Source organism: Dreissena polymorpha, chromosome 8, assembly GCF_020536995.1.
Source record: "Dreissena polymorpha isolate Duluth1 chromosome 8, UMN_Dpol_1.0, whole genome shotgun sequence".
In the NCBI taxonomy this organism is placed as follows: Eukaryota; Metazoa; Mollusca; class Bivalvia; order Myida; family Dreissenidae; genus Dreissena; species Dreissena polymorpha.
The window spans coordinates 29,195,947-29,219,615 of record NC_068362.1 but is presented as its reverse complement, the minus strand read 5'-3'; the positions used below and the strand labels follow the sequence as shown (position 1 = coordinate 29,219,615).

The window sequence follows — 23,669 nt, the reverse complement described above, 5'->3', positions numbered from 1 at the left end:
GTACGATTTTCGTATCTGTTAAATTGTAATAATATTGATAAAAAATATTTTGCAATATCACAAAATAGGCAAAAAAAAAAATAAACATTGAAGACGAATTTCATAAAATGCAGCAAAGACAAATAAGCGCCCTGAGCCGATTGTGACGAAGATATTTCGTACATATTTCCCCAAACATTTGTATTTTTATTAGGATCAGAGTTAGTGTTCGTGTGTCGTATGAATAGATATCGTTGCCGGAATTTTAAATGAACCGTTCAACTAAATATAGATTCACATCGTACATTCATGATTTATATGCTGGCGAATTCTACTGTACAGACATTTCAGAATTAAACATCTGGCTTATTTCGCATTTTCGACACATGTTCTTCTTAACTTTTACTTTAATTTAGATTGAAGAATATGTTTAACTTTTATTTTAATTTAGATTGAAGAATATGTTTAATAAGATGTTGTTTTTTTATAAATTCACAAACGTTTGACAAAATCTTATAATCTCGCTTGAAACGTAACTAAACTTTAAAGCGAGATTATACTTTTTTATATGTGTTAAATTGTAATATATTGATAAAAATATGTTACAATAACACACAACAGGCAAGAAAAAGTATACATTGAAGACGAATTTTATGAAATGCAGCAAAGACAAATTAGCGCACGAGACGATTGCGACGAAGATATTTCGTACATAGTTTCCTACAATAACCGAAGCATTCGCCTTTTTATTAAGATCGGAGTTAGAGTTCGTGTGTCGTTTGAATAGATATCGTTGCAGGAAATAAAAATGATCCATACAAATAAATTAAGATTTACAACGTACATTCATGATGTACATGATGGCCAATGCGACTGTACAGACATTTTCGATTTCAGAATTATATATCTGGCTTATTTCGCATTTTCGACACATGTTCTTCTTAACTTTTATTTTAATTTATATTGAAATATATGTATAATAAGTGTTTACACGTTTTATATAAATTCATAAATATTTGACAAAATCGTATAATTTCGCTAAAGGAGCGCACCTGATATATTCTACATCTAACTAAACAAGTATTAAAAGTAATCTAGTTTTGGTAGATTAAGTCATTTACCTTTTTTTTATTAAACTTAAAACTTTAATGATATGTCAATCATCTTTATTATTATTTAATTCACATTTCTGAATATTTGTTAACTGAAGGCAAACCTTAAAACAAAACTAACAATTAAATCTGATTCCTGAGAACTTTGTCCATAATCTGCTCTCTTACGTTTACCAGAATACACATTTATATTCACCTAACCCCGACAAATATTTGAACCGCACAAAATAGCATGACGGTTGGTGTAATTCAATTTGTTCTCCTTGTTTTGTTCATACTGTCATATTCGTTTCCATCTCATTTGGACCTGGGTTTGCAAGGACTACATCGGCAATGATGCCAGATGCCTGTTCCTGTTAGTTAATCGGGGAAATAGAGTACTCATTCACTGTCAGTACATTTTTCCAGCCAGCAAGATGTGCAATTTCCGTTGGAGGTCTCCCTGCTTGCACTAATGTGCTTGCACAACTTTTTCTGAGAGAATGATTCACTTTGCGACCTTCAAGCTTCCACTCTTCCGCTAACATGTTCATCATCTTACCTAATTTGTCCGTCCCTACAGCAGTTGCGCTGTACCAGACATCAAAACTTGGAGATTTTATGTTTTGCAAATAAAATCTACTATCCTGGCACATGAGTTTCGATGATCTATTGTCCATCTAGGCTTTGTAAACCTTTACTGGGCAGCAAGGTCGTCAGGCCTCTTAAAAAACCTTCGGCTTAACTTTTCTGATATCGGATAACTTTGCCCCGATCCTAGTTTGTGTTCTTTTTCCTAAGTTTAGATTAACTTGACGACCTCGTTACCCGAAGAAATTTCCATTGTTCAACCATATAGTGTATAGCAAGTTAGCAACTGTTTTTGGCGTTTCTGAAAGAAATATTTTGTAGCTATTAATGTATCCATATGAAAATAGGAACTGTATATAAAATTGAAATTTACTGAAAATTCACACACACACACACACACACACACACACACACACGCACACATAAATCGACGTGTTAATTATATTACGTCGATTATAAATTCGAATAAAGGGTTTGGAAAACCAAAAGAAGTTTAAATTGAGTTGCGTATTATTAGATTGGCCATGAAGCGTTTTGAAGAAAATAGCGAAATAAAAAGCAATACTCATTTACAGTTTCAAAAAAAAAACATTACCACATCCAAGGAGTCCTTTCCTTCTTAGCTTTTCTATCTTGTCTGGTTTATGGTTCTGCTTGATTAGTCTTGTTCTCCATTCCCTGCTCTTTTAAGTACTTCCTTTTAGACTCAAGAACTCGGTTGGGGTGCGAAAACAAACTGTCACGCTTGATGCTGAACTTCACATAAACTTTAAGGAACCTAAGAAATTAATACAAATATAAAATACGTGCAACATGAAAACAGGCAATATGCACTTGCCACCCATATGAATTTAACAGAGCATATACATCTAAGTCGTGCAGTCACATCTCAGATTGATGCTGCCTGCCTTCAGACCATTGAACTGACTTTATGCTCGAAATTCTTTTAACAAACAGCATGGAAGACACTAATTTATTTTCGGCTGACTACGAAACAAGCTTTCCTATTAAAGCGGGTATATACGATTTTTTTATATTTGTTTAATTGTAATATAATGATAAAATATGTTACAATAGCACAAAATAGGCAAGAAAAATTATACATTAAAGCCGAATTTCATAAAATGCAGCAAAGACAAATTAGCGCCCCGAGCCGATAATGACGTTCATATTTTCCTACAATAACCGAAGCATTCGTCTTTGTATAAGGATCCGAGATAGTGTTCGTATGTCGTATGAATAGATATCGTTGCAGGAATTCAAATAAACCGTTAAACTAAGTTTAGATGCACAACGTAAATGTATGGCATACATGCTGGCGAATTCGGCTGTACAGCCGTTTTCAATTTCAGAATTAAATATCTGGCTTATTTAGCATTTTTCAACAAACAAATAAATTTAGATTTACAACGTACTTTAATGGTGTACATGATGGCCAATGCGACTGTACAGACATTTTCGATTTCAGAATTATATATCTGGCTTATTCCGCATTTTCGACACATGTTCTTCTTAACTTTTATTTTAATTTATATTGAAATATATATATATATTAAGTTTTTTACACAGTTTATATAAATTCATAAATATTTGACAAAATCGTATATACCCGCTTAAACTTACTTATGTTACTTTTGTTGTTCTGCCGGCTGTGGGGGTCCACATAAACACCAAGGTTTCTCTGTCAGTTTTGTATGCGTTTTCCCTTATTGAATAAGTGTCTTGATGAACAGTTCATTATAGACACTACTGGTTGGAGAGTAGTGGTCGTGATTTTTGTAATGCTTTTCTATATTTCTCATGATGTAGCAACTGTTTAAAAAAGCCCACTTAATTGTAGTAAAGTTGAGCTTCTTCTGTGTACTTTGATACAAATACTCCCTAATGACTTCACACAGTTTGTCTGTAGAAGAGGCGCCCAAAGGGGCAATTAAGTAGCACTAATTGATGCAATTTACGCAAGTAGTGCCCGTGATCTTCCCCCATAATGAGCCCCACATGCATTGGACATTCTTGAAACGCTCACATTATGTAGGACTAGTCACACGCTTTCTGTACTTTGTTGAATTAATAAATAAAAAGCCTTACATTTTTCTGATGTGACCTTGGCATTTCCAAGATTCCCCTCATGTAGAAATTTTAGCTTTTTAACACCTTTTAAACCCCAAATCACAAAAACCTTAATGTATCATAACTTCTCAAAATCAACGAAAATTAAAATTTAATTAAAAATCATTGTTCTTTATGGCCATTGTCGAAATTTCAACGCCAGATGTGGTCTGGTAAAATAGATGTTTGTTGATACAAAATGCTCGTTTTTATTATTTTTGTAACATGGTACCATTTAGTGTTCATGTGACGTTTCAATAGAAATATTCACAGGAAATAAACATGGAATTTATTGTGAATACATAAAAACGAGAATTTTGTATCTACAAAAATCTATGTAATCATATCACATCTATCGTTGAAATGGTGGCTATTGCTATAAGGAACACTGATTGTTTAGGTGTTAACTTTATTTTACAAATACTTTACGAAATTTTCGTTGATTTCGAGCGTTATAGAGACTAACAAATAATAAAAAAATACAAACTGATTCGATTTTGGTTTGTATACATAGAATTGAAAGGTTGCTAAATGATATTTGTAAACTCCACATCCCAAAAAAAGGGATTTTTAGCTTTATAATAGACAAATCACAACCACTACTAGTTCACGACCTCTACTCTCCAACCAGTATAGCATTATTATGAATACTGGAATCATTAATACCTTTTAGTACACATTCGAATTGGTGAATAATAAAATAACTATCAATAAAGTATACCTGTCAATACTGTTCTGTACAGCAGACACAGTCTCGTTTACGAATAGCTAAAATGAAAATATTAACAGACTTTAAAATATTCACAAATATTCACATTTGACAAATTAAATATTATGTTTAGAATACTCACATACACCTTTCCTTTAAAAAATAAATTTATTAACAATCTAACAATGCCATTAAATAATAGGTCAAATTCGAAGAATTAGATTGTTGTCTTAATTTTGTACAAAACATTGTGTCGGCGACAAGAAAATAAAGTCGGTCGAAGAAGCGGTAACAACCATGTTTGGCCTAATTTGTTGTTTTTATGGGGGGGGGGGGAGGGGTGAGGGTGGGGAAGGGGGTTTACAAAATCTACCCAATAATAATATCTATTGTCACAATTTGTAATGTGAGACCAGGTAGAAGAGCGCAAATTGACCAAGGCAAAATATCTCCAGGAACAGGAAAACAAACTAAAGAAAGAAATATTTATGATAATTTCATAACCAAATCGTATAATATGTTTGACATCTTCACGTGTCCCAGAGTCATTTTTTTAGTTTTCATAGCACTTGTCACAATTGTGACCACCAGGTGTAATAACACTTTAACGTCGACATCCTTTTAAGAGAGCAAAATTTACCCCCATTTAAAAAGGGAAAAACAGCGATTTATTTTTGTTTTGGAATATTAATAATATTTATAATACTAACATCTTTATTTAAAGAAGATAGACTTGTTAAGAAATACATCATATGAAAGTACATAACATGCAATTTGTATAGTTCGTTTCTTATTTTCAACAAGGTCTTCTAACATAATACAATTTACAACAAATACATCTTGAGCAATAAGAACAAAACATCAATAATGATATATACATGCACACTCATAATGAAATAAATCATAATTAAAAGAACCACACTCTTAAAAACGCACGAACGAACGCAAGTAGCTATTGTTCCATCTTGTTCACGTCTTTTTCAGCTAAAGTTTCGAGAGTCAACATGTCATAGGCCTAAAGGCGCATCATGTCCTCGCCGTCCATTGTGGTGCTTTAATTTTTAGGGTGTTTATGATTTTTCGCTGTTTCGTTAAATTATCGCAAGTGTTTACAAATGTCGCTGTTTTGTGTCATCTGCTGAAGCCGGAAATGATATTCAGCACATAATAATTAATAACTGTGAAAATTGATAAAGCCAATAAAGGTATGAAACAACTAATTGTCGCGAGCCTTTCGGTAAACTGCAATATGATATTTTTAAAGAATAAAACTTTTGCACCAAAACTAAGCATACAACTTCAAAATGGCGTCCATAATTGTCGAAATTTTAGATTCTCGTATAAGGCAAAATTTTCTTGGTTTCTGAATTGCCGAATCTCGTATTGGCCGACATTTTCCCGTGTTTTTCCATATGGTCCGCCTTTTTCTTGTAAAAGGCGAGTTCCGATTTATTGGCAAGGCTCAACTTGTATGGGGCGAACACATTCAACATATTCTCGTCTAATATTATAAAATATAATAATAAACGGTATAAAACGGCAAACAATAGCTGCCTCGGCATGAACGTCGCCATCTTGACTATCACTTGATTTTCCCCTCTGGTATTGGTCGAATGATTAATAATGGCTACTTCGAAATATAATATACATCATAAAATTAAGATACACCACTAATATAATCGAGAATATAAAATAAAATTGATATCCAACTTCAACAAAAGTTCGATATCCAACGACTTACAACCCGTATGAATCACGTTCTAAACTTAGCGCTATGATGCTAAACATACATTTTTTTTCATTTTTAATTAGTGAATACAAATGACCGAAATGTAGACTACAGACACAAATAACGTTTTATGTGTCTTTTAGACAGCGGTCAAATACTTTTGTTAGACTCTTAGCTTATTAGCCCTGAATCTAATGACCTCATGTTGTTTGTTATATAGTTTACGTGTTTCGGACTATGTTAACCTATTTACTGTTGCGCAAGAAAACAAACAGAAGCCATCCAACAATTTCATTTTGCTGATTTTGCAACTATGACCTGTCGTAACGGTATTTACTTCATCCAGAGCAGCTGAAACTCACGACACTTAATATTTTATGTTGTATTGATAAATATTTATATTACATGCCTATGCAGTACTGCATATCATACATGAACAACAAAACGGTCTGATAATAAACATATATTAAATACTTAACATTACTTTTGTAATTTAGTTTATATGAAAGTTTCAAAATGAAAAATAATGTACCAAAAAGGGACTGGACTTTTCACATACACCAAAATCAGAAAAAAAGACAGCTCACAACTGGTTTTTCTTACAACGTATCTCGTACAAAGGATGCTCTAAAATTGAACAAAAACAGCACGTGTCGTGTAAATTGTATTGTATACCTTCGTTACGAATGGGAATACTCGAATCACCATGGACGTGCGTCTGTCTGAACGAAGACAAACACTTGCCCAAACTTGAAACAAAATATTTGTTCAAAGCATCCATATAATTTCAAAAGTGGTCACACCCATCATAATTCACATCTTTATGTTCGTTTATATACTGTTATCTCAGTGTTATCTCAGTATATAACATGTTATTCTGCGCCTGTACAAAGGGGTTTAAACAATGCTCCTGTGTTTTAAAATTGACTAAGCCAATTTCTTATTAAGTAAGTGCATGTTATGACCTGCGGCGTCGGAGGGTAACCTTTATCTTGATTTGTATGTATCCCTGTGTGTCCCTTGAACGATCGTAGAATCTAACTTTAAATACTACCAGCACATCTTCTAAGGCATTTTCACAACAAATTGGTTAGCAACGAGGCAATACGACATGTACACACGTGAAAACAGTTTTCCGTGTTCATGATATAAAAACTGTGTACGCAACTCAGCAACTTATAAATAACAGTAGCGTGCTGTATTGCTGGATTTTTTTATGCTATTTGGCTACAGTCTTTTCACTATGCAATTGTGTGCCTGAGTGATAATGTTAATATTTTGTTCGGATATTTAAAGATTGTCAACAGGAAGCGTTAACCTTTCTAAGAAATAATAATAAACGCAAGTTTGCTTTTGAATGTACTACATTAAAGGAACCAAACCCGAAAGTGAGCGACCTTTGTCTTTAAGCATATCGTAACCACACGCTTATTAGCCACGAAACTTGCTGTCTTAAATGCCAAAATGCCTGGAATACACACTGTTCAAATAGTATACAAAGAAATGTTACGGCGACATACATGTTTATTTACATTTTTATCGCCAGGTTTATAATCTCAAAAGGCTTAGCACAATATATAAGGAGCCACACATGGAAAGAGACGGTCAAAGCCTGAACAGTTGTACGCTGTTGCGTCCCTGTTAATCCTGTCTAAGGTAAGTGGTAGCATAATGTGTTATTTGCTGAAAGAATAACGTTAATATTGGTTATTAATTTTTTGTTTTACTAATCATACGACATTATGTTGTTGAAATACGTCATCATGAACTGACTTTACGTCGCATTTTTCAAAAATAATTATTTGTTCTATTCAATAGATACAAACTCTATACAGCTTGTTAGTTTATATTATATTTTGTCCAGTTCTTTTTCCGTATGTCCGCATACCGAAACCTTTAGTAAAATTAAATACATAATGAAATTTGCAAGTTGTGAATACAACAGTGTTAAGTGTACCTTCCTGAATACCATGTTCTTTGTACATGTTTTTGCCCATAACATATACTGTATCTCCTTCTATAATGTCTCACATTAATTAATTAAAAATGTTCAATTAGCAAATTAGAAAATTTCAATTGGTAATTACATGTTGCAGGTTATAAATACTTGATTGAAGAATTCGTTTATTCTGTATGAAGACCAACTACGGATTCTTTCAATTATCAATTACCAAGTATACAAGTTTAAGTCACAACGTCGAATTCTGTTCATTTATTTTATTCATAAAACAATTTTAAATACCAATATGTTCAATCGGTCGTGTAAGTAAAAAAAAAACCGACTTTCGTATTATCAATAATATGCACGAATGCCATTTTAACTACATTCATAACCGAAAAAGTGTCAACAAAAAGATTTATCTTATACATCATATAATTGTATAAGTTAACATTTTCCTTTGACAAAGATGTGACCATAATTGCTGTTAGACCTTAACAAACAAATTGTTCAATGAATATAGAAATTGTAATGATACCATTAATTAAAAAAAGGAACAGTTTAATTAAACTTATAAACAAGCAAATTTTGTCTTCCAGACTAGAATGAACAGTTTGTTGATATGCGCGTGCCTGATAGGCGTGGCAACCGCTGGTTCCATCTTCCGGTACGAAGAACACGGTGATAATGACAACTGGTATGGAAACCGGTGGAATAACGGATGGTATGGAGAGAACGGCAACTGGGGAAGAAGCAACTGGAATAATTGGAATGGCAACAGCTGGTACGGAAATAATTGGATGGAAAACTGGTATGGAAACAACTGGAATAACGAGGGAAACAACTGGAATAACTGGTATGGAGAAAACAGGAATAACTGGTATGGAGAAAACAGGAATAACTGGTATGGAGAAAACAGGAACAATTGGTATGGAAATGACTGGACTAACGATGCTGGTTACTACAGGAATAACGGGTACGGCAAGTGGAATAACTGGTCTGGAGAAAACAAGAATAACTGGTATGGAAATGACTGGAATTACGATGCTGGCTACTACAGGAATAACGGGAACGGCAACTGGAATAACTGGTACGGCAACTGGAACAATGACTGGCAAGGCTGGAACGGAATCTTTGGTACGAATGTGCTTAACAATATTTCATTTATTTCAATATTTAATATTTTAAAAAGGTATCAGATGATAATTTAACAAAACAAGTATTTTCTATAAAATAAGTTCATTGACCAGTTTAAAGACTATATTTACATGGTACATGATGTGTATGTTACAAAAACAACATATACGTTTTAAACTGTGTTTCATCAGCGGTTTATATATTTTGAGACTTGAAACCATACAAAGACGTTTTTTCAATCGAAAACAAATACTGTTTATAAAATGGATTATATCATAGTCAACTATTTATTGGGTTTGTAAATGCCAACAGACAAAAATCTTTATAAATAACCAGCTTTGCACTATGCTCATTGTTTGCTTATACACGTTATTATCTAAACATATTGTATTAACATTAAACGGCACTATATCTGAAACATTGGTATGCATAACAGCGCATATGGTATCTTGTTTCTTGCATTTGAACGTTTTATGCACAATACTAAACTAAAAACAACGAAACCCGCTAAGGATTAAAAAAAAACGCAAGCTGTGGTTTTACAATTTCAGGTGACAACAACTGGTATGGGCGGAACTACTACAACAACGGCAACGGTATGACACTATACTCTTAATAGAGAATAATAGGTTAGTGTTGATTAAAGATCAGGTTTATCATGCGAGGCTTAGAAAACAAAGAGCGGCGAGTGCTTTTTCGTTTTCGTGCCGAGCATGATAAACCTGATTTATAATCAACACTTATCTATTATTCTATTTATCCCACTGTTTATTCAGTAAACCTTTTTATTTAAACAAAATTAGTTTTCTTGAGTGTTTGTCGTAATTTGATAATGAATGTAGTGTAACCAAGGTCCGCGTTCCAAAAATAACCGCTGATCAAAAAATCTTTTTTTTAAATCAATATATCGTTCTGTGACCAAGAGTCGTGCGTTTTAAATTACAATTGTATTCATATTGAATTGCAAATCTAAAAGTTTAATAACATCAAAATAACATTTAGTTGTTATATACAAGGAAATACATTTGTTTACAACGAAGCCTAACAACGTAGCACGTTCCGTGTTTTATAGCAGAAAGTTTATCAACGGGCCTTTAAGCAACCTAATTTGCTGTAAAAGTGGGATGAATGTGATATAGTATATTTCACATATTTATGTGTATCGGTCTTGACCATTCAGATAATTGTTCTAGCTCTTGATCGTTCAGACATTTTACAGAGCAAAACCGTCCCATGACTATTGTAAGCATTGTTATATTCGCAATACATTTGTTTAATTCTTTGATTACAGGATTCTACAGCCGCTTCTTCTCAAAGAGTAAGTCCTATCAATTAACCACATATACTGCGTTCATTTGTGCAATAACTTGCAAGCATTCGCACTTACGAACACGTGTCATAATGAATTCTTTTTAAACTAATAGCTTAATTATACTTGTAATGTAATCAGCTATTTGATCATCAATACGCGCATTAGTAATAAGTTTTGGAAAATTGTGAAAATTAGCATTTGCAACGGAAAACAATATATGGATTTTACACTTTTTATGAATCATTCGTTGGTGCGATTTCGTTTTTATTGTTCTTCTTTGTCTTCGACTTTCAGAGTAGATCTAGAACCCAAGGACCCATGCCACACAAAACCTCCAAATGAGCCGCGAACCGACGTTCTGCGTGTACTGCTGCAGCAGTGTTGTTTTTATGTCAATGCGAAAATTAACAAGTGCAATATATACTGTGTCCTCTTTTCGTGACTTATCTTGCATTGCGTTTGCAAAATGTATTAATATATCTCAAACAATGTGGTCAAGGATATGAATTGTTTCATTGGCATCTCTAGTGACCGACAGTTTATTATGCCCGGTTGATAGCATAAGCTTGTCTTATTAAACATCACACAAAACATTTAAGTTTCCTTTCATTTTTTTCAGAGGAATACTAGTCATGCACGATTTCTTACATATGTTTTTTTTTCTCAAATCTATAAATGTCATTTAAATTTTAGCAGGTATCCGTATTTTAGAAATATACTGATCATTAATGTCTATTCATTGCAAGCTACGAAATCCGTTAAAACGTTAATTCGTCGTACTTTATTTGATAAGACGGGTTCTAATATAGCCCACATCCTTTGCAATCTTAAAGGAGTACATATCGACGACTCATATTATAGTCTAATTAAGAACAATATCTTTTTCAAAGGATGTATTAATTGATTTCTTGACGCTTACGAGTTGTTTTAATAAACGGTAAATTATCTTTTTAATTTTAATAAACGTGATCACACGGACATTTTTAGCTTGCTGAGTAACATTAGTTGTAGACGTGAAATCAGTATGAATGAAATGTACATGATGTATCATGCGTATTATTGCTAAATGAACCTTTGGAGACCTGGGCCCGTATTCACCAAACAATTCTTAGACTTAAGTCTAAGAATAAAGAAAATTCTTGAAATTAGAATATTCAATGATTTCTTTAATTTAGAGCCAAACTCTGCAGTAAACATCTCTATCTATATTATTCTTCATATAGAGCATTTTGTTAATGACATAATCACAAGTGGAGGCCTGTATATATTCAAACACTGAACACATTTTTCTTGGTTCTAAGTCTATTCTTTATTCTTAAGTCTAAGAATCAGTTGGTGAATACGGGCCCTGAACGCTAGTCTTTAGTCGAGAGTTCGAATCGCACTGAAAGCGATTATAGAAAACAAATAAGTTCGTCGCAGATTAGCAGTCAACACAAGCTAATCAGGGATGACACTTTCTGAGTTTATGATATTTGTCGTTTCAAGAAAGTATCTTCTTAGAAAAAATCAAGTTTAGGCGTAAATTGTCGTCCTTGATAAGAATGTGCGGGTGCACAGGCTTATATGGAATGACATATTCACAAACCCCCTTTTCACAGAGCACAGTCCAAATTTTCTAACATTTTTGCTTGGCCATTCCGTCAAAATAACATGATAACCAGAAACATCTGATCATGAAAATAGGAAATATGTGTATTCATTATTTATAGCATGTTTATATTGAGGTGGAAATGCCGCCGACATTGCACCTTGATGTGTGTCAAACAAGAAAATGTACAAAAATAAAATGTTTTTTGTCACCAAAAACGATGTACTTTTGTGGGTTTTTTTGCGACAAAACCTGGCATTTTATAGTAAACGTACCACATTTAAGTGAATACATCCACAATACACGTCTAAAAGGAAATTATAGTTTTTACATAAACCGTTTTTAAATCATTTTTATGCTTCGTATTTCGCAAATGACAGGCGCAAGGTATCATGATTTTATATTCAGAATAATAAGGTTACGAGCGTAGCTTTTATGAAGAAAAATGTAGAAAAGCAGAAATTGGATACTGTTAAATAAATAAGTTAAAATGAAGTTTTAATGACTGAATGTGTTTCAAAATGTATTAATTATTTACACAAGACTATAAAGAACTTTAGTTAATGTATATTTTTTTACAGCCCTCAGTCGACTCTGAGAAGAGGAAGCTGGTCAAAGGAAACATTTTATACATGTCAGATCGGTCCCAACGTCAAATTCCTTGTTTCGGGCAGCACTTAGAGAATCTCTACCAGCTGAACCTGTGCAGACGTCAGTGAATGCATGTAAAGCAAATGACGCATTGTCTTCTTTAAAATACGAATTCCCTAACATCAATTTGTTGTCAATATACAACACAAACAAAAATCTGTTGTTTGGTACTAGCCACTGGGACTCACATACCGGTTGTCCGTTTATTATTAAACTTAACATCATAACAGAAATCAACACTCCGTCAAACAGACATCACATAGTAGCGCGTAATATTATACTATCTTTCCTAAGTCATCAAACAGTATCATTCTATATCAATTAAGTTCGATACATCTATCAACAATTCAATTCCATATATCATTTTCATTATATAAATTCACAAAGTACTATACAACAAGCAAATTCGTTTAAATGAGATCTTCCGCCAAATATCTTTGTTCATGGATCGGTGAAAATCCCTTGGTAAAATAATAAATAGCCAAAATGTAAGTGTAGGATTTATATATATTGTAATTCTCCTCATTGACATCTACAGACCCATGAAGTTTCATATTGAAATCTTGTAGCTTGTCTGAGTTATAGCCTTAAAAAGTTACATCATACAAAAACAACAAAAGGTAATTACTTAATTAAGAAAGTGTAGGGTTATTGCTCTTGTGCATGACACGTCTTCCCATTGATTTCTAATCACCCATGAAGTTTCATGATGAAATGTATCATAACAGAGATAGCCCTTAAATGTTCGATCATACAAAAGCAACACAGGGCAATAACTCTTACCTGAGAAAGTAAAGGATTATGGTTCTTAACCATGACACATCTCCTCATTAATATCAATACAACAATGAAATTTCATGTTGAAATCTTGCATCGTATCTGAGAAATAGCCCTGACAAAATCATGATACAAAAAAACAAAGGGCAACAACTCCTATTAAAGAAAGTGTCGAGTTATGGTTCTTATTCATGGCACTTCTCCTCATTGATATATCTACACCTATACGTTTCATATTGGTATCTTATATAGTTTCTGAGTTATAAAAAAAAGTTGTGACAGACGGACAAGCCCTTTTCTGTATCCCTCTGCCTTTGGCGAGTTCCCAAGGCTGAATGACAAAAACTGTCCACTGTTCAACAATTCACGAATATCCTCGTGCTTTTACAGCGCCCCTAAACGGCAAATACTTACTGAAGAGAATCTAATTTTCGTAGTATTGAATAAATGTCAAACGCCAAAAATTATATTTCTCTTTCAACCCTCCTTTGCCTATATAACACACAAACAAAAATCGGATATTGTTGTTATTTTGGTTCTAGCCGCTTGGACTCACATACAAGCTAAATTAAAATAACGGGCCACTAGACATTAAATTCTTGTCAAACAATACAATATTAAACACAATTTTCTTAATGTTTACAAATACAGTTATAAGCCTAAACGCGTAGACACAATAAGCCTGTCATCTACAATATCTTTAACATTACCTTCCTTCGCGGACTCACTTGGACCATCGTCCGATACAATTAAATCCCCAAGTAAGCTGCCGCCGTGGCTCCACCTGATCTCAATGAATATTAAACATAAGATTGTACTTCACGCTCAAAAGGTTGTACAGCATCAATAATAAGTTTTCTTTACAAATTGTGTATGATAAATGTGTATCACATCGCCTTATCTTAAAACCGTCTTTTGTTTTTGACAGTTGAGAGGAAAACAAAATATTCTGAATCAGTTAGTATTCAGCCAAGACAAATTATCTTTCAAGATGAACTACGTTGTACAATACAGTAACTGTTCTTGCTACAGGCACCTGTGCTTCATCCCGATACCTGTCGGTCTTGGACGACTGAGATTTAATTGCTCGTACAAATTGAGTTAATAATAATATCACATCTCTTCAAATTAAAAGCTCATTTCTTCATAAAATACAGCATAGGAAAGTAACTGTGCACGCATTGTTCTTTGATAGTACACATTGTTTTATTTTTTTACACACAGTTATACACTTTACAGAAACAGAAATTGCTTGTTTTCTTTTCGAAGGTTTGCTCTGTTTCTCTTAGCAGCCTCTAATACAGTTTTAATGAACTTAGAACCGATTGGGGAATGTAAGTCAAAGAAAGCATGATACCACTTTATTCTATAAAAAGCATTGACTGAGCAGTTTGAATAAAAGATGGCAAATATAAAGCACATGAAATACCTTGGCGGGCAAAATATCTTCACTGGTAAAGTTATTACTCAAAGCCAAAAATACACCACCTTTTCATCCTAATAAAAAGTTAAACATAAGTACACGCTTTTAAATAAATTTGAAAGAGGGCGGGAACCAAGCTGCCTTTACCTTTATCAATGGTAATCAGCGAGGTATGCCGATTTAGAAAATTCAGCTAACTCAATCGGACTGGCTCTGTCTTTTACAAAGGTCGCCATGATTGTGAAGAATTTGTTCATTCTATGATAACTTAGACGAGCTGCTTCGCTGAAAAAAACAAACAAATACGTTCCAATATATATTACAGCCAATACCGACACGTCGTACCGCGCTTACACGCACGTCCCCACACCTGGTGTTTAACAAACAACTGCACGGCTTATATTGAGGCACGCGCCATAACCGCTGTACACCTCAGCGCATACTTGTGCACGAGTAATCTCCTTCCTTTGAATCGAGTGGTTTAAAACAGCATAAGTCATTTCGGGAAGCGACTTTACCATGATATGGTTATTGGCATTATCGAGATTACCCCCCCCCCCCCCCCATCGGTAAATAACACTTGAGGATTAAAACCTTAAAACTCAATGAAAAAACAAACATTCTGAATCCATGGGTTTTCTGTACAAAATATGCCAACACCATGTCTGCATGGTGTATACGACTCTTTATTTGTAGGGAAATGCATTGCACTGGACAGAATTCCAATAAATATGTGGCCAAAACTAGCCATATTCCAATTAAAAACCAAGACGTTTTTCGTTTAAACATTTGTCATTTTACTAAAAACTCTGGGAATTAGAGTACTAGAAGGAACACACAGTCCTAAAACCAAACTCAAGTCAAGTGTGAATGCATCGATTCCTGCATATGTTGGACACCTAAATCAACTGAAAAGTTTAGCATTATACTATGGCGCAAAACGATCTACATTTAAAAAGCCCCATTCGCTTTGCAAAATTTCAGAAACATCCAAACCAAAACCACAGTCATCGCTCTCTACAATCTTAGATAAATAATCTGCAAATCCGTTTCTTCTCTCGGAATCCATTCAATTTGCAATAACATACGCTATAAATTTGATTATTTTTATCGCTGAAATCAAATGTAAACACAAATATTCATATGACAGGACTTTTCACTGACACTAAAAGCACAAAAACACAACTCACAACTGGAATTCTTACAACATTTCTCGTATCAAAGGATGCTATGAAAATAAAAAAGAAAAGCACGTGCCGTGTAACAGAAAGATATTGTATTGTGTACCTTCGTTACGAAGGGGGATACTCGAATCACCATGGACGCCCGTCTGGCTGAACGAAGACAAACACTTGCTTAAATGAGTCTTCCTACACTTGCAACATAATATTTGATCAAATCATGCATATAATTTAAAAAGTGGCCACAACAATCATAATTTACGTCTTAATGCATCTTATACTGTTTTCTTTGAAACAATAAGGTACAATTTGGTATATAAAATTGTAAAGTGGTAAACAAACAATTTTTTGATTTAAACCATTCTCTTATGGTAAAAACTTGCAACGCCAAAGCATAACTTTTTGTATAAATTTGATACATATTAGGACATGCAGGGACGGGGTATTGTTTATAACTATTGTGACAGGCTCTAGATAGATTCATTAGATTCATATACATATATATCATATATTGTATACTTTAAAGATGATAAATATTATAAAAACAAATCTGTATACTATGCTTATACACTAAAAGATATGAGTACATGGTATTATCATTTCTGACATATGTAAATAAAACCTAATTTTAGGTGTCGACCACACGAAACAAACATAAAAACGATAAACGGAAATATTCCAAACAAAACAATTTCTTCCTTTCTGCCAATTGTGTATTATTCATCATTAGCAAAGTCATAGGTTACAATATTCCCTCTAAGTAACGCACCTATATGTTATGAATTATCAAACGTTACACACGAATTATTAAATTTAAAATCTGTCTGAGATCTCTTTCCATTTTCCTTTCGCCGGGTGTTTACACAAACACTCATGAACATGTTTTTCGTTGAAAAAAGTATATAACCATAAGCTTAATGCGTAGGTCATTCACGCATTATTTCCTTTTTAAACGAATCCATTGCCTTGAGTGTGTGTACGTCAATATTTGTCAATCGTTTAGATCAGACAGAGATGATGTTTTTTTGTGTCCTCTACGAACGAACGAAGAAAACTGATATTTAAGAAATAGATTATAGAGCATTTAAAACTGTTTTTGGTCTCACATTCATTCTTATGTAAACGGAGATGAAGGTTTCTTAAATTCATGTTAATTAGTGAATGGAGATGGTAAAGCGGAATCGCCAAAGACGTCTGCCTGCCCGAATACAAAATCTCATACTGAGACGATCTCCCACACCTGTCAGACTAAAATACTAACGCCTGCATGCCTTGACAATAGATTGTTGTCGTTCTATATTAAAAATAAATAATGTCCTGTTTTTAAACTCAACCATCATTTTTATGGATACACTATTTGCAAAATAATTACAAAACCATATCGTCCAAATGTGTTATATTTTGGTATGCATCATTATACAATATGTGATGAGCAATATCGCATATATTGTTCAAATCTAAGGTTAGAGGCAACTCATTTGGAAAATAATTATTTATATACTCTATAATATCATTCGTTACATAGGTGGTGACGTCACTACGTTATTGTCACCTCTATACTAAGACGCAACACATTCCCCTGGTTTGGGGAATAATGCTTCCGCCAAAGTAGTTCTGCGTAGGAATGAAAATGTTAGTAATGAAAGAAAAATTGTTTTTATATGTGTTTAAAACGGAACGTTGTTTAAAGAATTGTTATTTAATTATGTTTTAATGTGACTTTTGAATCACTATTAAGACTGATAGCGATAATTAAAAGCACGATTACCTGACCTACTTTCGCTTTCACTTTTCACTCGTAAAAGAAGTGCTACCCACAATTCCTTTCGCGTTAGTACACAGGTCATGAAGACCGGTCTGTACACAATGCTATAATATCAACAGTGAAAACCTTTTTCCTCCAAAACTGTAGTGAATTGTATAAAACATCTTATACTTCACATGTACAAGGTTTTTTTAAACCATGTCCCTGTGTGTTTTTTAATTGATCAAGCCAATATGTATAGTATTATTTTGCACCATTTTGACTTGCGACGTCGGAAATATACCTTGGTCTTAATTTGTATTTATCCCTGTGTGTCAGTTTAAAGATCATTGAATCTTACTTTAAATTTGACCAGCATCCAGTGTAAGGCATTTTCACTACACATTCGTAAGCTACGAGGAAATGCAAAATGTACATGTATGAAAACTGTATTCCGTATTCATAAAATAAAAACTGTTTCAGCAACTCAGCACATTATAAATAACAGAAGCGTGATGGGTTGCTTTTGATGCAATTTTATACAGTCTTTTAACTATGCGTTTGTATGCGTAAGTAATAATGTTAATATTTCTATCGAGTATATTAAGATTGTCAACAGGAAGCATTAACATTTCTCAGAAAAAATATAACACAAGTTTGCTCGTTAATCTTATGCACAAAAGGAACTAAACCCGAAAGTGAATGTCATGTTGTTTTACAGAATAGCGTAAGATGTTATGATATTATTAGCAAAGAATCTTGCTTGCCCAAAAATGTAAAAAAAAACACTTTGGATTATGCGCGTTTAAAAAGAATACAAAGAAAGGTTACGGCGACATGCATGTATATTAACATTTTTATCGCCAAGTTAATATTCCCAAAAGGCTTAGCACGGTATATAAGGAGCCACAATTGCAAAGAGCCGGTCAGAGCCTGAACAGTTGAGTAATATTGTTTCCCTGTTAATCCTGTCCAAGGTAAGTGATATCATAATATGTTTTTTGATGAAATACTAACTTGAATATTGTTTATTGATTTTTTGTCCGACCGATCACATGATATTGCGTTGTTAAAAAACGTCATCGTGAACTGGCTTAATGACATCTTTGTTTCCATAATGTATTTTAATATGTCTATTTAATAGCTTCAAATGACAGACTACTTGTTAGTTCATACGAATTTTTGTCCAGACTTTTCCCTTAGAATCGTATACAGAAATCTCGAGTAAGATTAAATAAATATAACATGACCGAAATGCAATTTGCAATTTGTGAATACATCAATGTAAAATTTGCATTCCTGAAAACCATTTTCTTTGTAAATGTGTTTTCCTATAAAATAAACTGTTTCTTCTTCTACAAATGCCTACCATTAATAAATCTAAAATATTGTATAAGAAATTGAGATAAATGCTTCAATGTTTCGTTTAGTAATAACATGATACAGATGATGAATACTTGATTGAAGCAATCGTTTATATTTTATGGAGACCAACAATGGATTCGTTGCTTTCACTTATTATGAAATATACAAGTGTCAGCGATAAAAGTCGACTTTTTGTTCATTTATTGTATTCATATATCATGTTTAATACCAAAATCAAGTTCAAAGCTGTTATCAATAGTTTCAATCGGTCGTGCTAGTTGCAAGAACTGACTTACATAACCCTTTTTGATTGAACAGAAATCAATAATATTCACGGATTGCAATTTTAAGTACATTCATTACCGAGAACAGGTGTCACCGAAAAAGAGTCATCTTATACATCTTTAAACATCATAAAGTGACAAACGTTAATGAAAATATTATGCTAACATTTTCCGTTTACAAATATGTCACCATAATTGCTGTAAGACCTCAGTAAACAAACACATGGTCAAATACATATACAAATTGTAATGCTACAATTAATTACAAAAAAGAGCATTGAAACAAAACTTGTTTACAAACAAATTTTGTCTTTCAGACTAGCATGAACAGTTTGTTGATATGTGCGTGCCTGATCGGCGTAGCAACTGCTGGTTCCATCTCCCGGTACGAAGAACGCGATGACAACTGGTACGGGAACCGATGGAATAGCGGATGGTATGGAGAGAACGGCAACTGGGGGAGAAACAACTGGAATAATTGGAATGGCAACAACGGGTACGGAAATAATTGGATGGGCAACTGGTATGGAAACAACTGGAATAACGAGGGAAACAGCTGGAATAACTGGTATGGAGAAAACAGGAATAACTGGTATGGAGAAAACAGGAATAACTGGTATGGAGAAAGCAGGAATAACTGGTATGGAGAAAACAGAAATAACTGGTATGGAAATGATTGGAATAACGATGCTGGTTACTACAGGAATAACTGGAATGGAAACAACTGGAATAACTGGTACGGCAACTGGAACAATGACTGGAATGGCGGGAACGGAAACTATGGTAAGAAAGTACTTAACACAAGTTCATTCGTTTCAACATTTAATTGTTTTAAAATGGTGCGAGATAATTATCTTAACACGATACTTAATACCTGTATAATTAGCTAATTGACCAGTTTAGAGACTATGTCTTACATGTTATATGGTTTAAATGTTCTTGTTAAAAGACCATTCTCTATTTTAAACTTGTATACTCGTTTGTTCTTTATCAACTGTTAATCTATTTAGAACATTAAATGAGATCATGTAAAGACGTTTTTTAATCGAAAAACAAATGCTAAAGTAAGCCGGTTATGCAATTGATTTTTTCATAGAAAACAAGTTATTGGATCGGGAAATGCAAACAAACAAATATATTTATTTTTAAGCACAGCTTTGCTGTATGTTCAATGTTTTCTTATACATGTTAGCATCTAAACACATTGCATCAACATCCAGAGGCTCTATACGTGAAACAACTCACCGATCGCATGAGTGTGCATAACAACGCATGTGGTATCTCGTTTATTGCATTTGAACGTTTAAACAACACTTAACAAAAAAAAGAACACCCTGTAAGATTTAAAACAAGCTGTTTTGTTTGCAATTTCAGGTGAAAACAATTGGTATGGACGGAACTACTACAACAACGGGAACGGGAACTACAACGGTATGATAATATATATCCAATGTAATAAGGTATCTTTCACATCTGTATCGCACTTGACCATTTAAACATATTGTGTAGCAAAATTATTGTAGCTCTTGATCGTCCAAACATTTTACAGAGCAAAACCGTTCCATGACTTTTGAAAGCACTGTTATGTTCGCAATGCATTAGTGTTATTTTTCTTTTATTACAGGGTTCTACAACCGCTTCTTTGGAAAGAGTAAGTCCTATTATTTAACCAAACATTTTGCGTTTATTTATGCAACAACTTAAGTGCCACGAACAAGCATTTGTACTTGCGAACACAGCTATTTTGTTGGACGAGTTATAGTTAATTATTTTTAAATGAATAGCTCAATCGTTTGCAAATGTGTTTAAAAAATTGTATTGTTAAAAAAGATTTGATCATTAATACTCACATTAGAGATAACAGTTCTAATAAATTTGTGAAAAAGTGTTTGCCTTTGCAACTGACAACAAGCTATGGGGTTTAAACTTCTTATTATACATTCATTAATGATGCGAGTTCGTCTTTATTTTTCTTCTTTTTCACCCATTTCAGAGTAGACCGAGAGCCCTGCCATACACACCTCAATGACCGGTGATCCGACGTCATGCGAATACCGCTGAACCATGTTTTAATGTTTAACGAAAATAAATTAGAGCATTTTATAGTTTGTCCTGTTTTCGTTTTAGTTAGTGTAGGTCAAAGGCTTTTACAATTTCTCGAACAATCTGGTTAAGAATATATTCCGTTTCCTTGTCAGCTCCAATGAACGTAGATAGAAAGCAAAGGTCCGTCATAGTAAGCATCATACAACAAATTGAAGTTACGATTCAATTTTGGAGAGAAATACTAGCCAAGCACGATTTCTTATAATAAAATTTATTGGTTTACTTTTTCTAATTCGAAATAGTCTATTATAAAGGGTTTTTTTCGTTACTTTTAGTCTTAGGTGGTGTTTGTGTAAGGGTTTTTTACTATTTCTCCAAAAGTCGTTTATATTCCGTTTCATTGTCAGCTCAAGTGAACGTCATTGTATTCAACTCGATAGAAAGCATAGGTCCGCCATACATCATACAACAACTTGAAGTTACGATATAATTTTGGCAGAGAAACCATTTTTTATGATTAGCAAATTCATGTGCTACTATTCATTATTTTTTAACATAAGAATGTCACGTATTTTAGTAATATTCATGTATTCCGAATTAACTCAAATATCTGTATATCGACGGTCAGATAGTCAACAGTGATTGCGACAATAGTGTTTCAACAAAAAGCGGCATTTGTTCTTAACACCTATAGGCAATAAATATACTATTTTCTGTACAAAGCAAAAGAAGTTTATGTCCGAACGTATTCGTCTGCATATCCGCCAATAATCATTGCGGTAAAATATCAATATGTAAATCCGGCCTAGGCATATTAACATAAAAGTCGAGATTTGCATCATCTTCCAGATCCGATCTTTGACCTATTCTTGATTTAAAATCCCCCGTTAAAATAACATCACCAAGTTGGGTATACATTATTCAATCGTTTGATAATTGGTTAATGAAATTAGAAGCTTGTAGTATGGAATTTGCATTAATGTACACTGGTGGTATATTGCAACAACAAATATATACATCGTTTTCAAAGCAAGTTTTGCATTGACAAAGGTGTGAGATCGAATCGCATTAACGATTCCATCAATAATACAACATGGCGACCAGAAACATGCCTTAATGAAAATATGGAATATGTATTGTTTTACACAATAATTGTTTCTTATGTATAGACACAACAATACAAAGTGTAGCAAAGCCCATAGAAACCGATACATAATATTAATACTCAAATAAAAGATACAGACAGGTCAAAAACGAACATTACGAAAACACGTGTTGAGTCTATTCACAGCAACATAAATTACTATTTCAATCACAAATATACTGTAATTGTCCTATCGTATAATATTCCGACCGTGCTCGCGTCTCGTCGATTGTCGGGTAGTAAAGAGTCCCCCCCCCCCTCTTTTCCTGCCTATTAAGTCACACATTCGCATTGGACCAGAAAACGATCATACATCCTATCTTCAATCAGTGTTACTAAATTTGACTTACAATTAACTGGGATAACAAATATGTTACCTTAAAGAGAGTGTACGCGATCTTATTACTTTTCATTCAAAACAGAACGACGATAAATAACAAAATGAAATACACGTTCAAAACAAGTACAGCAAGAAAAAAAAAACACGAAAGCATAGTAATATTTAATTGCAATTATTTTCTGATGTAAAGCACATTCAATGTTTGAAAAAGCTTATTGAACTGTTCAGATTCGTTCATACGAGACATAGACACAATTGTGGCTCTGTATAAAATACGTTGGAGCATTTTGTTATTTACTTTAAGTCAACAATATTTGAGGGTTAATGTCTTGTAAAGAGCGGCATTAATTTAACATAACATGCATGTTAATATTGGAATATATTGACATTAAAATCGAAAATGTTAGCTTCAAATACGTGGACGTTGAGTTAGAATCATAGTTCTATTTATTATTGTCATGGGAAAACTGGGCTTTATGTATTTTTTTGTAAAGTGTCATCCCAGATTAGCCTGTGCTGTACGCAAC

General features: G+C 33.4%; 1 protein-coding gene across 1 annotated transcript; it reads left to right on the top strand.

The window, feature by feature from the left end:
* The first annotated feature begins 7,752 nt into the window (after positions 1-7,752).
* Positions 7,753-21,715, top strand: LOC127840413 (bifunctional endo-1,4-beta-xylanase XylA-like). Its single transcript, XM_052368827.1, has 9 exons — positions 7,753-7,864; positions 8,747-9,284; positions 9,836-9,880; positions 10,576-10,602; positions 18,867-18,940; positions 19,930-20,395; positions 20,987-21,043; positions 21,237-21,263; positions 21,606-21,715. Exons 2-9 carry the CDS (start codon positions 8,753-8,755, stop codon positions 21,608-21,610), a joined length of 1,233 nt encoding a protein of 410 aa, XP_052224787.1. The 5' UTR covers positions 7,753-7,864; positions 8,747-8,752; the 3' UTR covers positions 21,611-21,715.
* Positions 21,716-23,669: the final 1,954 nt, after the last annotated feature.

What these genes read in the sequence shown, in the direction of transcription:
- LOC127840413 (XM_052368827.1), top strand. Translation starts at nt 8,753, where the DNA reads ATGAACAGTTTGTTGATATGCGCGTGCCTGATAGGCGTGGCAACCGCT. An exon ending in CAGCCGCTTCTTCTCAAAGA is followed by an intron (nt 10,603 to 18,866) that starts GTAAGTCCTATC and finishes ACGGTATATAAG; the next exon opens with GAGCCACAATTGCAAAGAGC. An exon ending in TGGCGGGAACGGAAACTATG is followed by an intron (nt 20,396 to 20,986) that starts GTAAGAAAGTAC and finishes TTGCAATTTCAG; the next exon opens with GTGAAAACAATTGGTATGGA.